This window comes from Rhinatrema bivittatum, chromosome 4 (genome assembly GCF_901001135.1).
Source record: "Rhinatrema bivittatum chromosome 4, aRhiBiv1.1, whole genome shotgun sequence".
NCBI lineage: Eukaryota > Metazoa > Chordata > Amphibia > Gymnophiona > Rhinatrematidae > Rhinatrema > Rhinatrema bivittatum.
The window spans coordinates 196,047,050-196,059,694 of NC_042618.1; the positions used below are offsets into that span (position 1 = coordinate 196,047,050).

The 12,645-nt window shown below is 39.7% G+C and overlaps 1 protein-coding gene across 2 annotated transcripts in view; it reads left to right on the plus strand.

Annotated features, from left to right (window-relative positions):
- The window catches only part of DNAH1 (dynein axonemal heavy chain 1), a 1,058,897-nt gene that overhangs the window by 591,520 nt on the left and 454,732 nt on the right, over positions 1–12,645 (plus strand). For both annotated transcript variants that reach the window (XM_029599497.1, XM_029599496.1), the window contains exons 36-37: positions 504–658; positions 2,430–2,607. In XM_029599497.1, coding sequence (XP_029455357.1) covers positions 504–658; positions 2,430–2,607 — 333 coding nt within the window. The remainder of the gene's footprint in view (positions 1–503; positions 659–2,429; positions 2,608–12,645) is intronic.

Genomic DNA, 12,645 nt, shown 5'->3' on the forward strand with positions numbered 1-12,645 from the left:
ACTAACACCCACCCCAGTTTTAGAGGGCTCAGATTTTACTTCTTTGTTTTGTTTCATCTCTACATCATCTATCCTTATTGGACTTGTCATATATATTAATTATCAGTCACCGAGAAAACTCCATGTACCAACAATCTCAGTCACAATGGAAAATCAGTGTTTAAAGATGGAGAAAAGAGCTAATACAGTTTCTGTACTGTGATGAGATACACTAGGCAGGCTTGTAAGAAAGTCAGAGAAATTGCTCTCTTCCATCCCCTTCCTTTTGCTTTCTCCTCCTTTCTGCCATCCTCATCATTTCTTTCTATACCTGCCTACTCTTGTCTTTACTTCTGCAACATCTAATTGTTCACCAGGTCCATGCTTTGCTCTTTTCATCTGTAACATTTTATCATACTTTCGTGATTACCAGTTTCTGACTAATTCTTGTGTTTATAATCCCTTTTGCTTTTGTCTCCATGGAATGTGCTAGCATATATCTTGTTGTGTTCATGTCTCCCCAGTGTTACAAGGTTCTGGCAGCAGCCATATCAGCACTGAAGGGCCAACCTTCTGTCAGTGGTGGAACATATGAAGCGGTCATCTTTTACATCTTGAATCCTAAATCTATCACTATGGGACAACTATATGGGGAGTTTGACCTCCTAACTCATGAATGGTAAAGAGCAATTTATTTTCCCTTCTTTCAAAGTGATTAGAGGGTGGCTCCTCAACAGAGCATAAATATTTTTTATATTATACTTTTACTGACAAACAGCCTGGTAGGTGGAAATGTAGTTACATTATAGTGTATATTTTCAGGCAAAGAGCAAATTTCTGGCCATTGCAAGCTGTGGGGAATGCCTGCTGCATTTGCTGTATAACTGTGACTGGTTTACAGTCATCATTAGCCTGCTGGGTACATACTTTGCATTTAAAAAATTGTTATAGATTTTATCATGATGTCTTCTATTCAGTACAACACAAAATAATAAGTCCAAAAGGATAGAGTAGAATATTAAAAATCACAAAACAGTGTGAATGCCATCCAGCAATTTTCACATCTTAAATCAGCCCCTTTATTATTGTAAGATCCATCAGAAAAATAACCTGCTTCAAGCATTTGCTCATGCAGGTGTTTTGGCTTTGTTCTCATGTATAGTTCTTAAGTGAGTGCTTTGATTTTGCATTTCAGTATATTTTCAGAAGTGATTTTAAAAGCATAAAAAATATATAACATTTTTTGGAATACTGTACTGTGATTGTGAAATTAATGATTGAAATACAGAGCCTGTATGAGCAAATGCTTGAAGCAGGTTATTTTTATGATGGTCCTTATATTAATATGGGGCTGATTTAAGATGTGAAAATTAGTGGGCAGAGTTCAAGGAGTTTTGTTTTCCACTCAGTCACATTTCTAAAACAATTACCCAGAAAATTCAGTTTTCCTTTCCCTTGAGGATTAAAAGAGAAGCTGCCTTCAGTACTGAACTCTTTAGTACCTTTGTGTGCAGAAGAGTTTATACTACAGTAATAGTCATCCTCTCTTTCCCTGGGATTCTAGTTCCCTGGGACTCTAACACATCCCCTTCATAATGCATCTGAAGCCTGTCAGCCCCAGTGCACAACGGATTTGAATGTTCTGCTTGGTTGCAAATTTGCAGGATCATCTTATTCAAAATTAGTTGTCATTGTTTTTTATCATGAATGGTAGAATGATTTTAAGATTACAAAAACAATTCTTCCCTTTATTCCTCTTGTTTGAGTATATAGCTAGAAGCTGATCATGTATTAAAGCATCAGGCCTTCTTGTAGTATTGTATTTTAGGGCTCTAGATGATGAATTTTTTTTCAGCTTTGGATCATATGTGTGTATATGTAAAACCTGAGAATTCTAGATTTGTCAATGAATTTTCATCCATAAAATCCTAGGCCTTATCAGGTGATTTTATTCTTTCTGTTATTTAAACTGAAAATTTGACTGATTATTAAATTATATTATTAAGGGTCTTATAATAAAAGTTATTCCCATTCTCTGTCGATGAGAAAAAAGCTTTTGAAACTTGGATATCCACATGTTTTATAGTAAGTACACTATCCTTATATTTTGTACTGAAAATTTGGAAGGCAATGAATCTATAGTACAGGTCTTTCCAAACTTGTCCTGTTGACTTCATAGCTAGTTACATTTTCAGTATAGCCACAGTAACGTTGAGATAAATTTTCATTTGAATCTCCAATACAGGCAAATTTATCTCAAACATATTTATTGTGGATATCCTAAAACCTGACGGTCTGGGAAGTCCTGCTGTAGAGTGTATTTTGGTTCATAGATATTTAAAGATCTTTGAACAAGACTATTAGTAATAAAATATCCAAAGTGAGCATTGTAGCTTGAGATGCAGTGGGTTCTCTGAATTGTTTTTTCTTCACCTGTTTCCCGATTTTAGGACAGATGGGATTCTTTCCTCACTAATTCGCAGTGGAGCTGTTGCCATGGATTTAGATAAGAAGTGGTACATGTTTGATGGGCCAGTTGATGCAGTCTGGATTGAGAATATGAACACAGTGCTGGACGATAACAAAAAATTGTGTCTGAGCTCAGGAGAGATCATTAAACTATCAGAGGTTAGCTTTTGATAATTTCACTTTTCTGATATACAAAGCTCTTAGAATTTATACCATGGAGTGCAAACATAATGCGGATAACTTTCAAAACTGCTCATGTGTGCCTATATACGCTGAGGGGGGATATGCTAGAGGTCTTGAACGAGTAGATGTGACTCGGTTATTTACACTTTCGAATAATAGAAGGACTAGGGGGCATTCCATGAAGTTAGCAAGTAGCACATTTAAGACTAATTGGAGAAAATTCCTTTTCACTCAATGCACAATAAAGCTCTGGAATTTGTTGCCAGAGGATGTGGTTAGTGAAGTTAGTGTAGCTGGGTTCAAAAAAGGTTTGGATAAGTTCTTGGAGGAGAAGTCCATTAATGGCTATTAATCAATTTTACTTAGGGAATAGCCACTGCTATTAATTGCATCAGTAGCATGGGTTCTTCTTAGTGTTTGGGTAATTACCAGGTTCTTGTGGCCTGGTTTTGGCCTCTTTTGGAAACAGGATGCTGGGCTTGATGGACCCTTGGTCTGACCCAGCATGGCAATTTCTTATGTTCTTATATGGGCATACAAAAAATGACTACTGTATTTTATAACCACACAAATGATATGAGCAGATTATAAAATACGAGTACATATGTGTGCATGCATACTTGCATATGTAAAAACCATGAGCCATGCAACTTCAGACATATCCAGAAAAGTAGCAGTACTTATCCAGATAAGATCTGATATATGCGGCTAAGCAGCAGCACTAAGCCAAAGAAGTCTGTAAAGCGCTACTTCATTTAATTAGCACTTTATGGACTTATCCAAGTATCGGGCCGATACAGTAAAATCACGGGCGAGCGCCCGCTCTCCCGGCGCGCGCACAGGCCACTCTCCTGTGCGCGCGATACAGTATTTTAATTTATTAAAATTAGGGCCGGTGGTAAAAAGAGGCTCTAGGGACACTAGCGCGTACCTAGAGCCTCTTTTTTGACAGGAGCAGTGGCTATCAGCGGGTTTGACAGCCGATGCTCAATTTTGACGGCATCGGTTCTCGAGCCCGCTGACAGCCACGGGTTTGGAAACCGGACACCAGCAAAATTGAGCATCCGGTTTTCGACCCACGAGCCGCGGGCCGATTTCAATTTTTTTTTCTATTTTTTTTACTTTTTTTTTAACTTTCGTGACCTCTGACTTAATATCGCCATGATATTAAGTCGGAGGGTGCACAGAAAAGCAGTTGTTACTGCTTTTCTGTGCACTTTCCCAGTGCCCGGAGAAATTAGCGCCTACAATTTCTGAAAGTAAAATGTGCGGCTTGGCTGCACATTTTACTTTCTGTATCGTGCGGGAATACCTAATGGGGCCATCAACAATCATTTGTATGTTGCGGGCGCTATTAGGTTTGGGGGAAAGGACGCGCGTTTTGGACGTGCTATTACCCGTTACTGAATAAGGGGTAAAGCTAGCGCGTCCAAAACATGCTTCCAATTGCGGGTTAACAGTGCGCTCCGCTGGAGCGCACTATACTGTATCGGCCTGTATGTAAGATAGCTAGAAACGTTAAAAAAAAAAAAAAAAAAGTACTGTTTATCTGGATAAGTTCAAATTTGTACGTGTAAGTAGTGGGAAAGGCACCCCTTAGCCGGTTAAGCATACACTAATGATTTACCTGTGTATTTGAACTTTGAATTTTAAAAGGATACATGAATAGATTTTATTTGCATTATTTATATGCATTTAGTTAGCTTTTACATATGTATGTTACTGGATTTTATATGGGTCAATGAAATAGCCAGTTTTATCAATTAGACTACCAGTTCGCCCTGTCCATCTGCAGCTCATGAAGATCCTACTGGCTCTTCAGCCTGAAGTAGCACCATTTCACCCAGTCACCCTACCCAGTCATTTTTTCACATTTAAGATGTTTACAATCACTTGTACCAGATATTGAGCAGGAGTAAATATATGCAAGTAAAAGACTTATGAGCATTACTTTGACATGGTTGACCCACCCCTTTTTTACTCACGTAAATTTAGTCATGGTCCCCGATACAGATACGTATATTGCAGTTTTTAAAATAGCATATACTTGCGAATGTGCCATTTTATGCGTGCACATACTAGTTTTTTTCATGCACATCTTTTGAAAAGTCACCTCAATGTGAATATTAGGGTACATTTTCAATAAGGCATCTAAAAAGAAAAGCTGTTCTTAAATCAACTTAATATTCAAACACAAAGGGGCCTATGCAGTAAACTCAAATTCTTGTAAAAAAATTTAACATCCACCTTAAAATGCTACTTAGTGAGTGATGCAATAAGATTTAATATGGCCATGGTAAAAAATGTTGCCATTAGCATGGCTATGCTATTATTATGCATGTTATCTCAAAAATGCACTGACTAAATAGCATGAGAATGTTACTTAATGAGGACATGCTAAATATCATGATTACACTAAATTGAGCATGTTTAGTTCTTTTTATCTTTGGTTACTACTGTTAGTTTCCAAAGGGTATACACGTAAGTTTGGCAGATGTTTTTCAGTGATAGGGGAAGATGTTTGAGAGCTACTGTATTCTGTGAAAGGAGAGCAAAGAACTCAAGGAGAACAGAAAACTGACATGAGTGCATATTTAGAACCATCAGTCTTCTGTGTCAGTAAGGATCTTCAAAATGTGAAGTGAGAGAATGTGGTTGAGGACAGAAAAAACCTGGAAAGAGGTGACACAAGGAGAAATCTGGTCACCCTGTCTCAAAAGGGCACCAGCACCTGACCATACCAACCTGTAGTATAAACATTACAATGGCCTCAGTCTGCTTCTACCTCAAAGCTCACAGAAATGAACTCTGCACTCAAATCAAAAAAACTGGCCAGGTCATAGATTCTTCTGCAGTGAAGATTTAATATCACGTTAAAATGACACAGGGAAACTTTTAAGCCCGGGGCATGCAAATACCAGGAGATAACGTGCATGGCTGGACCGTGCGCATGCCGAGCGTATTTTAAAAATGGCCAAGCCACACGAGTATCTCCTGGTATGCGCAGAAGTGCCAGACCTTTAAAAAGGTGTGGGCCGGGGTGGAATCTGGGCAGGGCAGGGGTGGGACAACAGCCAATAAGGCCCTCTTCCGAGGAAGCGTGTTCCAGCAGTTGGCCGGTGCGCCGAACTTACTGCTGCTCCTGGCAACACATAAGTTAAAAAAAAAAAAAATGAGGGTAGATAGGGTAGGTTTAGGGGTCGGGGAGGAGAGGGGAAAAGGGAGAAAGGATAGGTAGGGGGATAGGGAACTGGGGTAGGTCTGATCGCGATGCTACGTGTTTTTTACTAAAATTCCCCCTCCTTGCATGCACAACTGGGCACCCACATGCACATGCGCTCGCCAATATAAAATTGAGCGCGCATGTGTGCGTGGGTATTGGATTATAGAACATGTGTGTGTTGGCACACGCATGTTATAAAATTGGCACGTCCATGTGCGCACGCAGCTTTTAAAATCTACCTCTGCATGAGTGATGCAATAAGATCTACTCCAGTATGCCTCTTATGAGGTGAAATTTTAAGTATGATAATAAAGTAAAGATTTCTGTTTAACCTTCAAGACTCTGAGAGGGCAATTTTAGAAGCAGTGCTTTACTTGCAGAAATGTCCCCTTTGAAAGTTTTCTGCAAACATGGATTATGTGCATAAACTTCTATGCACACGGGAGAGGTTTTGAGTAGGTGAATCAGAGAGGGATCAGGATTTATGTGCATACTTTTTAACTTAAAAAAGTGTATGCGTAAATTCCAGCGGAAAAAAGTACCGACACAAATAGGTGCAAATCCATGCAGTTTTTTTTTTCTAATTAAACTTTCAAAAGGAAATTTTTCCCTTTAAAAATTGCCATAAAGTCTATGGGTAAAAAGTACCCATAGACTTCAGTAATTTTCATATGGTGGTCCCGGTGATTGTGTGCAATTTTTGTTTCCTTGTTTTGCATGTCTTGTATAGTTGTGCCCTTGACTTTGTTTTGTTGTATAATGTATAATGTCTGCTTGTTACATAAAAGTTACCAAAAAAGTTCCTATAGACTTTACTCATCCTTGCACAGTCTTAAATTTGCCCCTGAATGTCTACAATGGTCTTTGGCTGAACTAACAATTTCAATGACAGTAGAGACCTTTATCCTCTTGGAATCTATTGCTTGGAAATAAGTTTGCTTTGTGTAAAGAAGGGTGGATTTATTTTTTAAGTGCTCAAGTGTATGTCAGTGAATATCCTCTGTTACCTCCTCTCTATCATTCTCTCCCTTTACTCCATATCTTTCCTCTTGCTGAATCCTTATGAAAACTTTCTTTTCTCCGAGGACAAGCAAGATGTGAAGCCCTCACATATGGTTATGGTTTATATCATTTGACAGTGCCCATTGTAGGAAGCTATAAGGAAGCTTCCAGAAGCTTTAGTTATGCTTTATTTATTTATTTCCAAATTTTATATACCATTCACTCAGTACCAGACTGACCAGAACAGTATAAAACAATAAACAAACCACAATATCAAATTATTATACAATTAACAATAAAAATAATTAAAAATTAATTAAAACATCAAAAATATGTGAGACCTTACTCCTAGAAAATATACGGACCTAAAAACCCTATAACCACTCTATAACAGTTGGGGAACCACTCTATAACATGTTGGGGAACAACCATCCTTTCACTTTTTTTACTGAAAGTCACAGAATTGACCTCCAGGACTGAGTTCCACAGTTTTGGACAAGATTTGGAAAAGAGCATTGAAAATGCTCTTTTCCTACAAAATACTATACTTACCTCCCTGTAGGTTGGAACTTCAAACAACACTCTTTGCGCTAACTGAAGATTCCGCTTAGGGACATGATGTTTAACCAACTTTCTTAAATAGCTGGTACTCGAACCCTGATTGATTTTAAATATTACCATCAAGATTTTAAATTGTATTCGCACCGTGATGGTAGTCAATGTAGTTGTACCAACAGAAATCTTGCACTGACAGATTGAGGACATGAAAAAATTATCCTTGTTGCCATAATATAAAACCAGGACAGACTTTTCTCAGGAAGCCCACCAGCACCCCATTACAATAATCAAATATTCCTATACATAACCCAGATCAGTCCAAACAAGTAGGTTTTGCAGATAGAAGCAGAGAAAAACTTTTCAGACACTGCTACATAAGTGAGAGTGCCACCTGCAGTCCTTCAGTATTTCTCTGTCTCCAGCAGAAGGTAGAGGTGCAAACCTTCAGTCTGGAGTTAAAAAACAAAACAGAATTAAGAGTTAAGAAAGAAGATTGTACTTCCTAAGTGCTAGGTTCCTTTGTGGGCCATCCTTTAGGTAGAGTTGGGCGAGCGGAGGGTTGGATAACCCTGGTTGCCTCTGCCCAAAGCTCCCAGAGGACTGGAAAGCCAAGGGTCTGGCTCCCTCAGTCACTATGAAGCCCTCTCATCAGATCCTGGCTGCAAGATACACAAAAGTATACCCCTTTCTGCCTTTTGCTTTTAAAGCATTTTCAAAGCACCGAGGATATCTCCCCAAGGCCTACTGTCCAGGAGGGAAGGGTTAGGTCGGCCATCATAGTTGGTGATTCAATTATTAGGAATGTAGACAGCTGGATGGCTGGTGGGCGTGAGGATCGCCTGGTAACATGCCTACCTGGTGCGAAGGTGGTGGACCTCACACGTCACCTAGATAGGATTTTAGACAGTGCTGGGGAGGAGCCAGCTGTCATGGTACATGTGGGCACCAACGACATAGGAAAATGTGGGAGGGAGGTTCTGGAAGCCAAATTTAGACAGAAAGCTTAAATACAGAACCTCCAGGGTAGCATTCTCTGAAATGCTCCCTGTTCCACGCACAGGTCACCAGAGGCAGGCAGAGCTCTGGAGTCTCAATGCGTGGATAAGATGATGGTGCAAGGAAGAGGGATTCAGTTTTGTTAGGAACTGGGGAACCTTTTGGGGAAGGGGCAGTCTCTTCCGAAGGGATGGGCTCCACCTTAACCAGGGTCGAACCAGACTGCTGGCGCTAACCTTTAAAAAGGAGATAGAGCAGCTTTTAAACTAGAACAGAGGGGAAAGCCAACAGTCACTCAGCAGCGCATGATTCAGAGAGAGGTATCTTCAAAGGATACTAATGATGCATTAGAATTAGGGCATCCTGACAATGAGGTTCCAATAATAAGAAAATTAGTCCAAGTGGCACACGCATGTCATAAAATTGGCACGTCCCTTTTGGTCCATGCAGACCTCCACTGTGCTGCTGCTGCTTTCTGGTTCCCGTGCCAAATTCTGAGGGGCAAATGCAGAATTCTGTGCAAATTCTATGCTAAAAAATTCTAACTTATCCCTATCAATTAAAAAGCAGAATGAAAATACAAACAAAAAACAAATTTTGAAATGTTTGTATGCTAATGCCAGAAGTCTAAGAAGTAAGATGGGAGAATTAGAATGTATAGCAGTGAATGAAGACATAGATTTAATTGGCCAATGGGACAGTGCTATTCCGGGGTACAAATTATATTGCAGTGATAGAGAGGAGCACCCGGGAGGCGGTGTGGCGCTTTATGTCCGGGATGGCATAGAGTCCAACAGGATAAACATCCTGCATGAGGCTAAATGCAAAATTGAATCTTTATGGGTAGAAATCCCTTGTGTGTCGGGAAAGACGATAGTGATAGGAGTATACTACCATCCACCTGGTCAAGATGATGAGACGTACAGTGAAATGCTAAGAGAAATTAGGAAAGCTAACCAAATTGTAGTGCGGTAATAATGGGAGACTTCATTACCCCAATATTGACTGGGTAAATGTATCATCGGGACATGCTACAGCAGTGGTTCTCAACCCTGTCCTGGCGACCCCCCCCCCCCCCCAGCCAGTCGGGTTTTCAGGATATCCACAATGAATATGCATGAGAGAAAATTTGCATACACTGCCTCCATAACATGCAAATTTTCTCTCATGCATATTCATTGTGGATATCCTGAAAACCCGACTGGCTGGGGGGGTCCCCAGGACAGGGTTGAGAACCATTGTGCTAGAGAGATAACGTTCCTGGATGGAATAAATAATAGCTTTATGGAGCAATTGGTTCAGCAACCGAGAGATGGAGCAATTTTAGATCTAATTCTCAGTGGAGCACAGGATTTGGTGAGAGAGGTAATGGTGGTGTGGCTGCTTAGCAATAGTGATCATAATATGATCAAATTTGAATTAATGACTGGAAGAGGAACAGTATGCAAATCCACAGCTCTCGTGCTAAACTTTCAGAAGGGAAACTTTAATAAAATGAGAAAAATTGTTAGAAAAAAACTGAAAGGAGCAGCTACAAAAGTAAAAGGTGTGCAAGAGGCGTGGTCATTGTTAAAAAAAACAAAACAAAACCATTCTAGAAGCATAGTCCAGATGTATTCCACACGGCTAAGGGGGGATATGATAAAGGTCTTTAAGATTATGAGGTCTTTAAGATCATGAGAGGTCTTGAACGAGTAGATGTGGCTCGGTTATTTATACTTTCGAATAATAGAAGGACAAGGGGCATTCCATGAAGTTAGCAAGTAGCACATTTAAGACTAATCAGAGAAAATTCTTTTTCACTCAACACACAATAAAGCTCTGGAATTTGTTGCCAGAGGATGTGGTTAGTGCAGTTAGTGTAGCTGGGTTCTAAAAAGGTTTGGATAAGTTCTTGGAGGAGAAATCCATTAATGGCTATTAATCAAGTTTACTTAGGGAATAGCCACTGCTGTTAATTGCATCAGTAGCATGGGATCTTCTTAGTGTTTGGGTAATTGCCAGGTTCTTGCCTGGTTTTGGCCTCTGTTGGAAACAGGATACTGGGCTTGATGGACCCTTGGTCTGTCCCAGCATGGCAATTTCTTATGTTCTTCTAATTAAGAAAGGGTGGAAAGAAGGCAAAGCGATTACCAGCATGGTTAAAAGGGGAGGTGAAAGAAGCTAAATTAGCCAAAAGATCTTCATTCAAAACTTGGAATAAGGATCCAACAGAAGAAAATAGGATAATGCATAAACGTTGGCAAGTTAAATGTAAGGCATTGATAAGACAGGCTAAGAGAGAATTTGAAAAGAAGTTGGCTGTAGAGGCAAAAACTCACAGTAAAAGCTTTTTTAAATATATCCGAAGCAGAAAGCCTGTGAGGGAGTCAGTTGGACCGTTAGATGATTGAGGGATTAAAGGGACACTTAGAGAAGATAAGGCCATTGCGGAAAGATTAAATGATTTCTTTGCTTCGGTGTTTATTGAAGAGGATGTTGGGGAGGTACCCATACTGGAGAAGGTTTTCATGGGTAATGATTCAGATGGACTGAATCAAATCACGATGAACCTAGAAGATGTGGTAGAACTGATTGACAAACTGAAGAGTAGTAAATCACCTGGACTGGATGGTATACACCCCAGAGTTCTGAAGGAACTAAAAAATGAAATTTCAGACCTATTAGTAAAAATTTGTAACCTATCATTAAAATCATCCATTGTACCTGAAGACTGGAGGATAGCTAATGTAACCCCAATATTTAAAATGGGCTCCAGGGGCGATCTGGGAAACTACAGACCAGTTAGCCTGACTTCAGTGCCAGGAAAAATAGTGGAAAGTGTTCTAAACATCAAAATCACAGAACATATAGAAAGACATGGTTTAATGGAACAAAGTCAGCATGGCTTTACCCAGGGCAAGTCTTGCCTCACAAATCTGCTTCCCTTTTTTTTGAGGAGTTAATAAACATGTGGATAAAGGTGAACCGGTAGATGTAGTATACTTGGCTTTTCAGAAGGCGTTTGACAAAGTTCCTAATGAGAGGCTTCTAGGAAAAGTAAAAAGTCATGGGATAGGTGGCGATGTCCTTTCGTGGATTGCAAACTGGCTAAAGACAGGAAACAGAGTAGGATTAAATGGACAATTTTCTGTGGAAGGGAGTGGGCAGTGGAGTGCCTCAGGGGATCTGTATTGGGACCCTTACTTTCCAATATATTTATAAATGGTCTGGAAAGAAATACGAGTGAGATGATACAAAATTGTTCAGAATAGTTAAATCACAAGCAGATTGTGATAAATTGCAGGAAGACCTTGTGAGACTGGAAAATTGGGCATCAAAATGGCAGATGAAATTTAATGTGGATAAGTGCAAGGTGATGCATATAGAGAAAAATAACCCATGCTATAGTTACACAATGTTAGGTTCCATATTAGGTGCTACACCCAAGAAAGAGATCTACGCGTCATAGTGGATAACACATTGAAATCTTTGGTTCAGTGTGCTGCAGCAATCAAAAAAGCAAACAGAATGTTGGGAATTATTAGAAAGGGAATGGTGAATAAAACGGAAAATGTCATAATGCCTCGGTATCGCTCCATGGTGAGACCACACCTTGAATACTGTGTACAATTCTGGTCGCCACATCTCAAAAAAGATATCATTGTGATGGAGAAGGTACAGAGAAGGGCTACCAAAATGATAAGGGGAATGGAACAGCTCCCCTATGAGGAGAGACTAAAGAGGTTAGGACTTTTCAGCTTGGAGAAGAGACGGCTGAGGTGGGGATATGATAGAGGTGTTCAAAATCATGAGAAGTCTAGAACGGGTAGATGTGAATCAGTTATTTACTCTTTCGGATAATAGAAAGACTAGGGGGCACTCCATGAAGTTAGCATGTGGCACATTTAAAACTAATCGGAGAAAGTTCTTTTTTACTCAACGCACAATTCAACTCTGGAATTTGTTGCCAGAGGATGTGGTTAGTCCAGTTAGTATAGCTGTGTTTAAAAAAGGATTGGATAAGTTCTTAGAGGAGAAGTCCATTACCTGCTATTAATTAAGTTGACTTAGAAAATAGCCACTGCTATTACTAGCAATGGTAACATGGAATAGACTTAGTTTTTGGGTACTTGCCAGTGTTTGGATTGGCCACTGTTGGAAACAGGATGCTGGGGATGGACCCTTGGTCTGACCCAGTATGGCATGTTCTTAAAGCTACTGTCTCTTTAAAAAAAAAAAGAAAACAGAAAGAG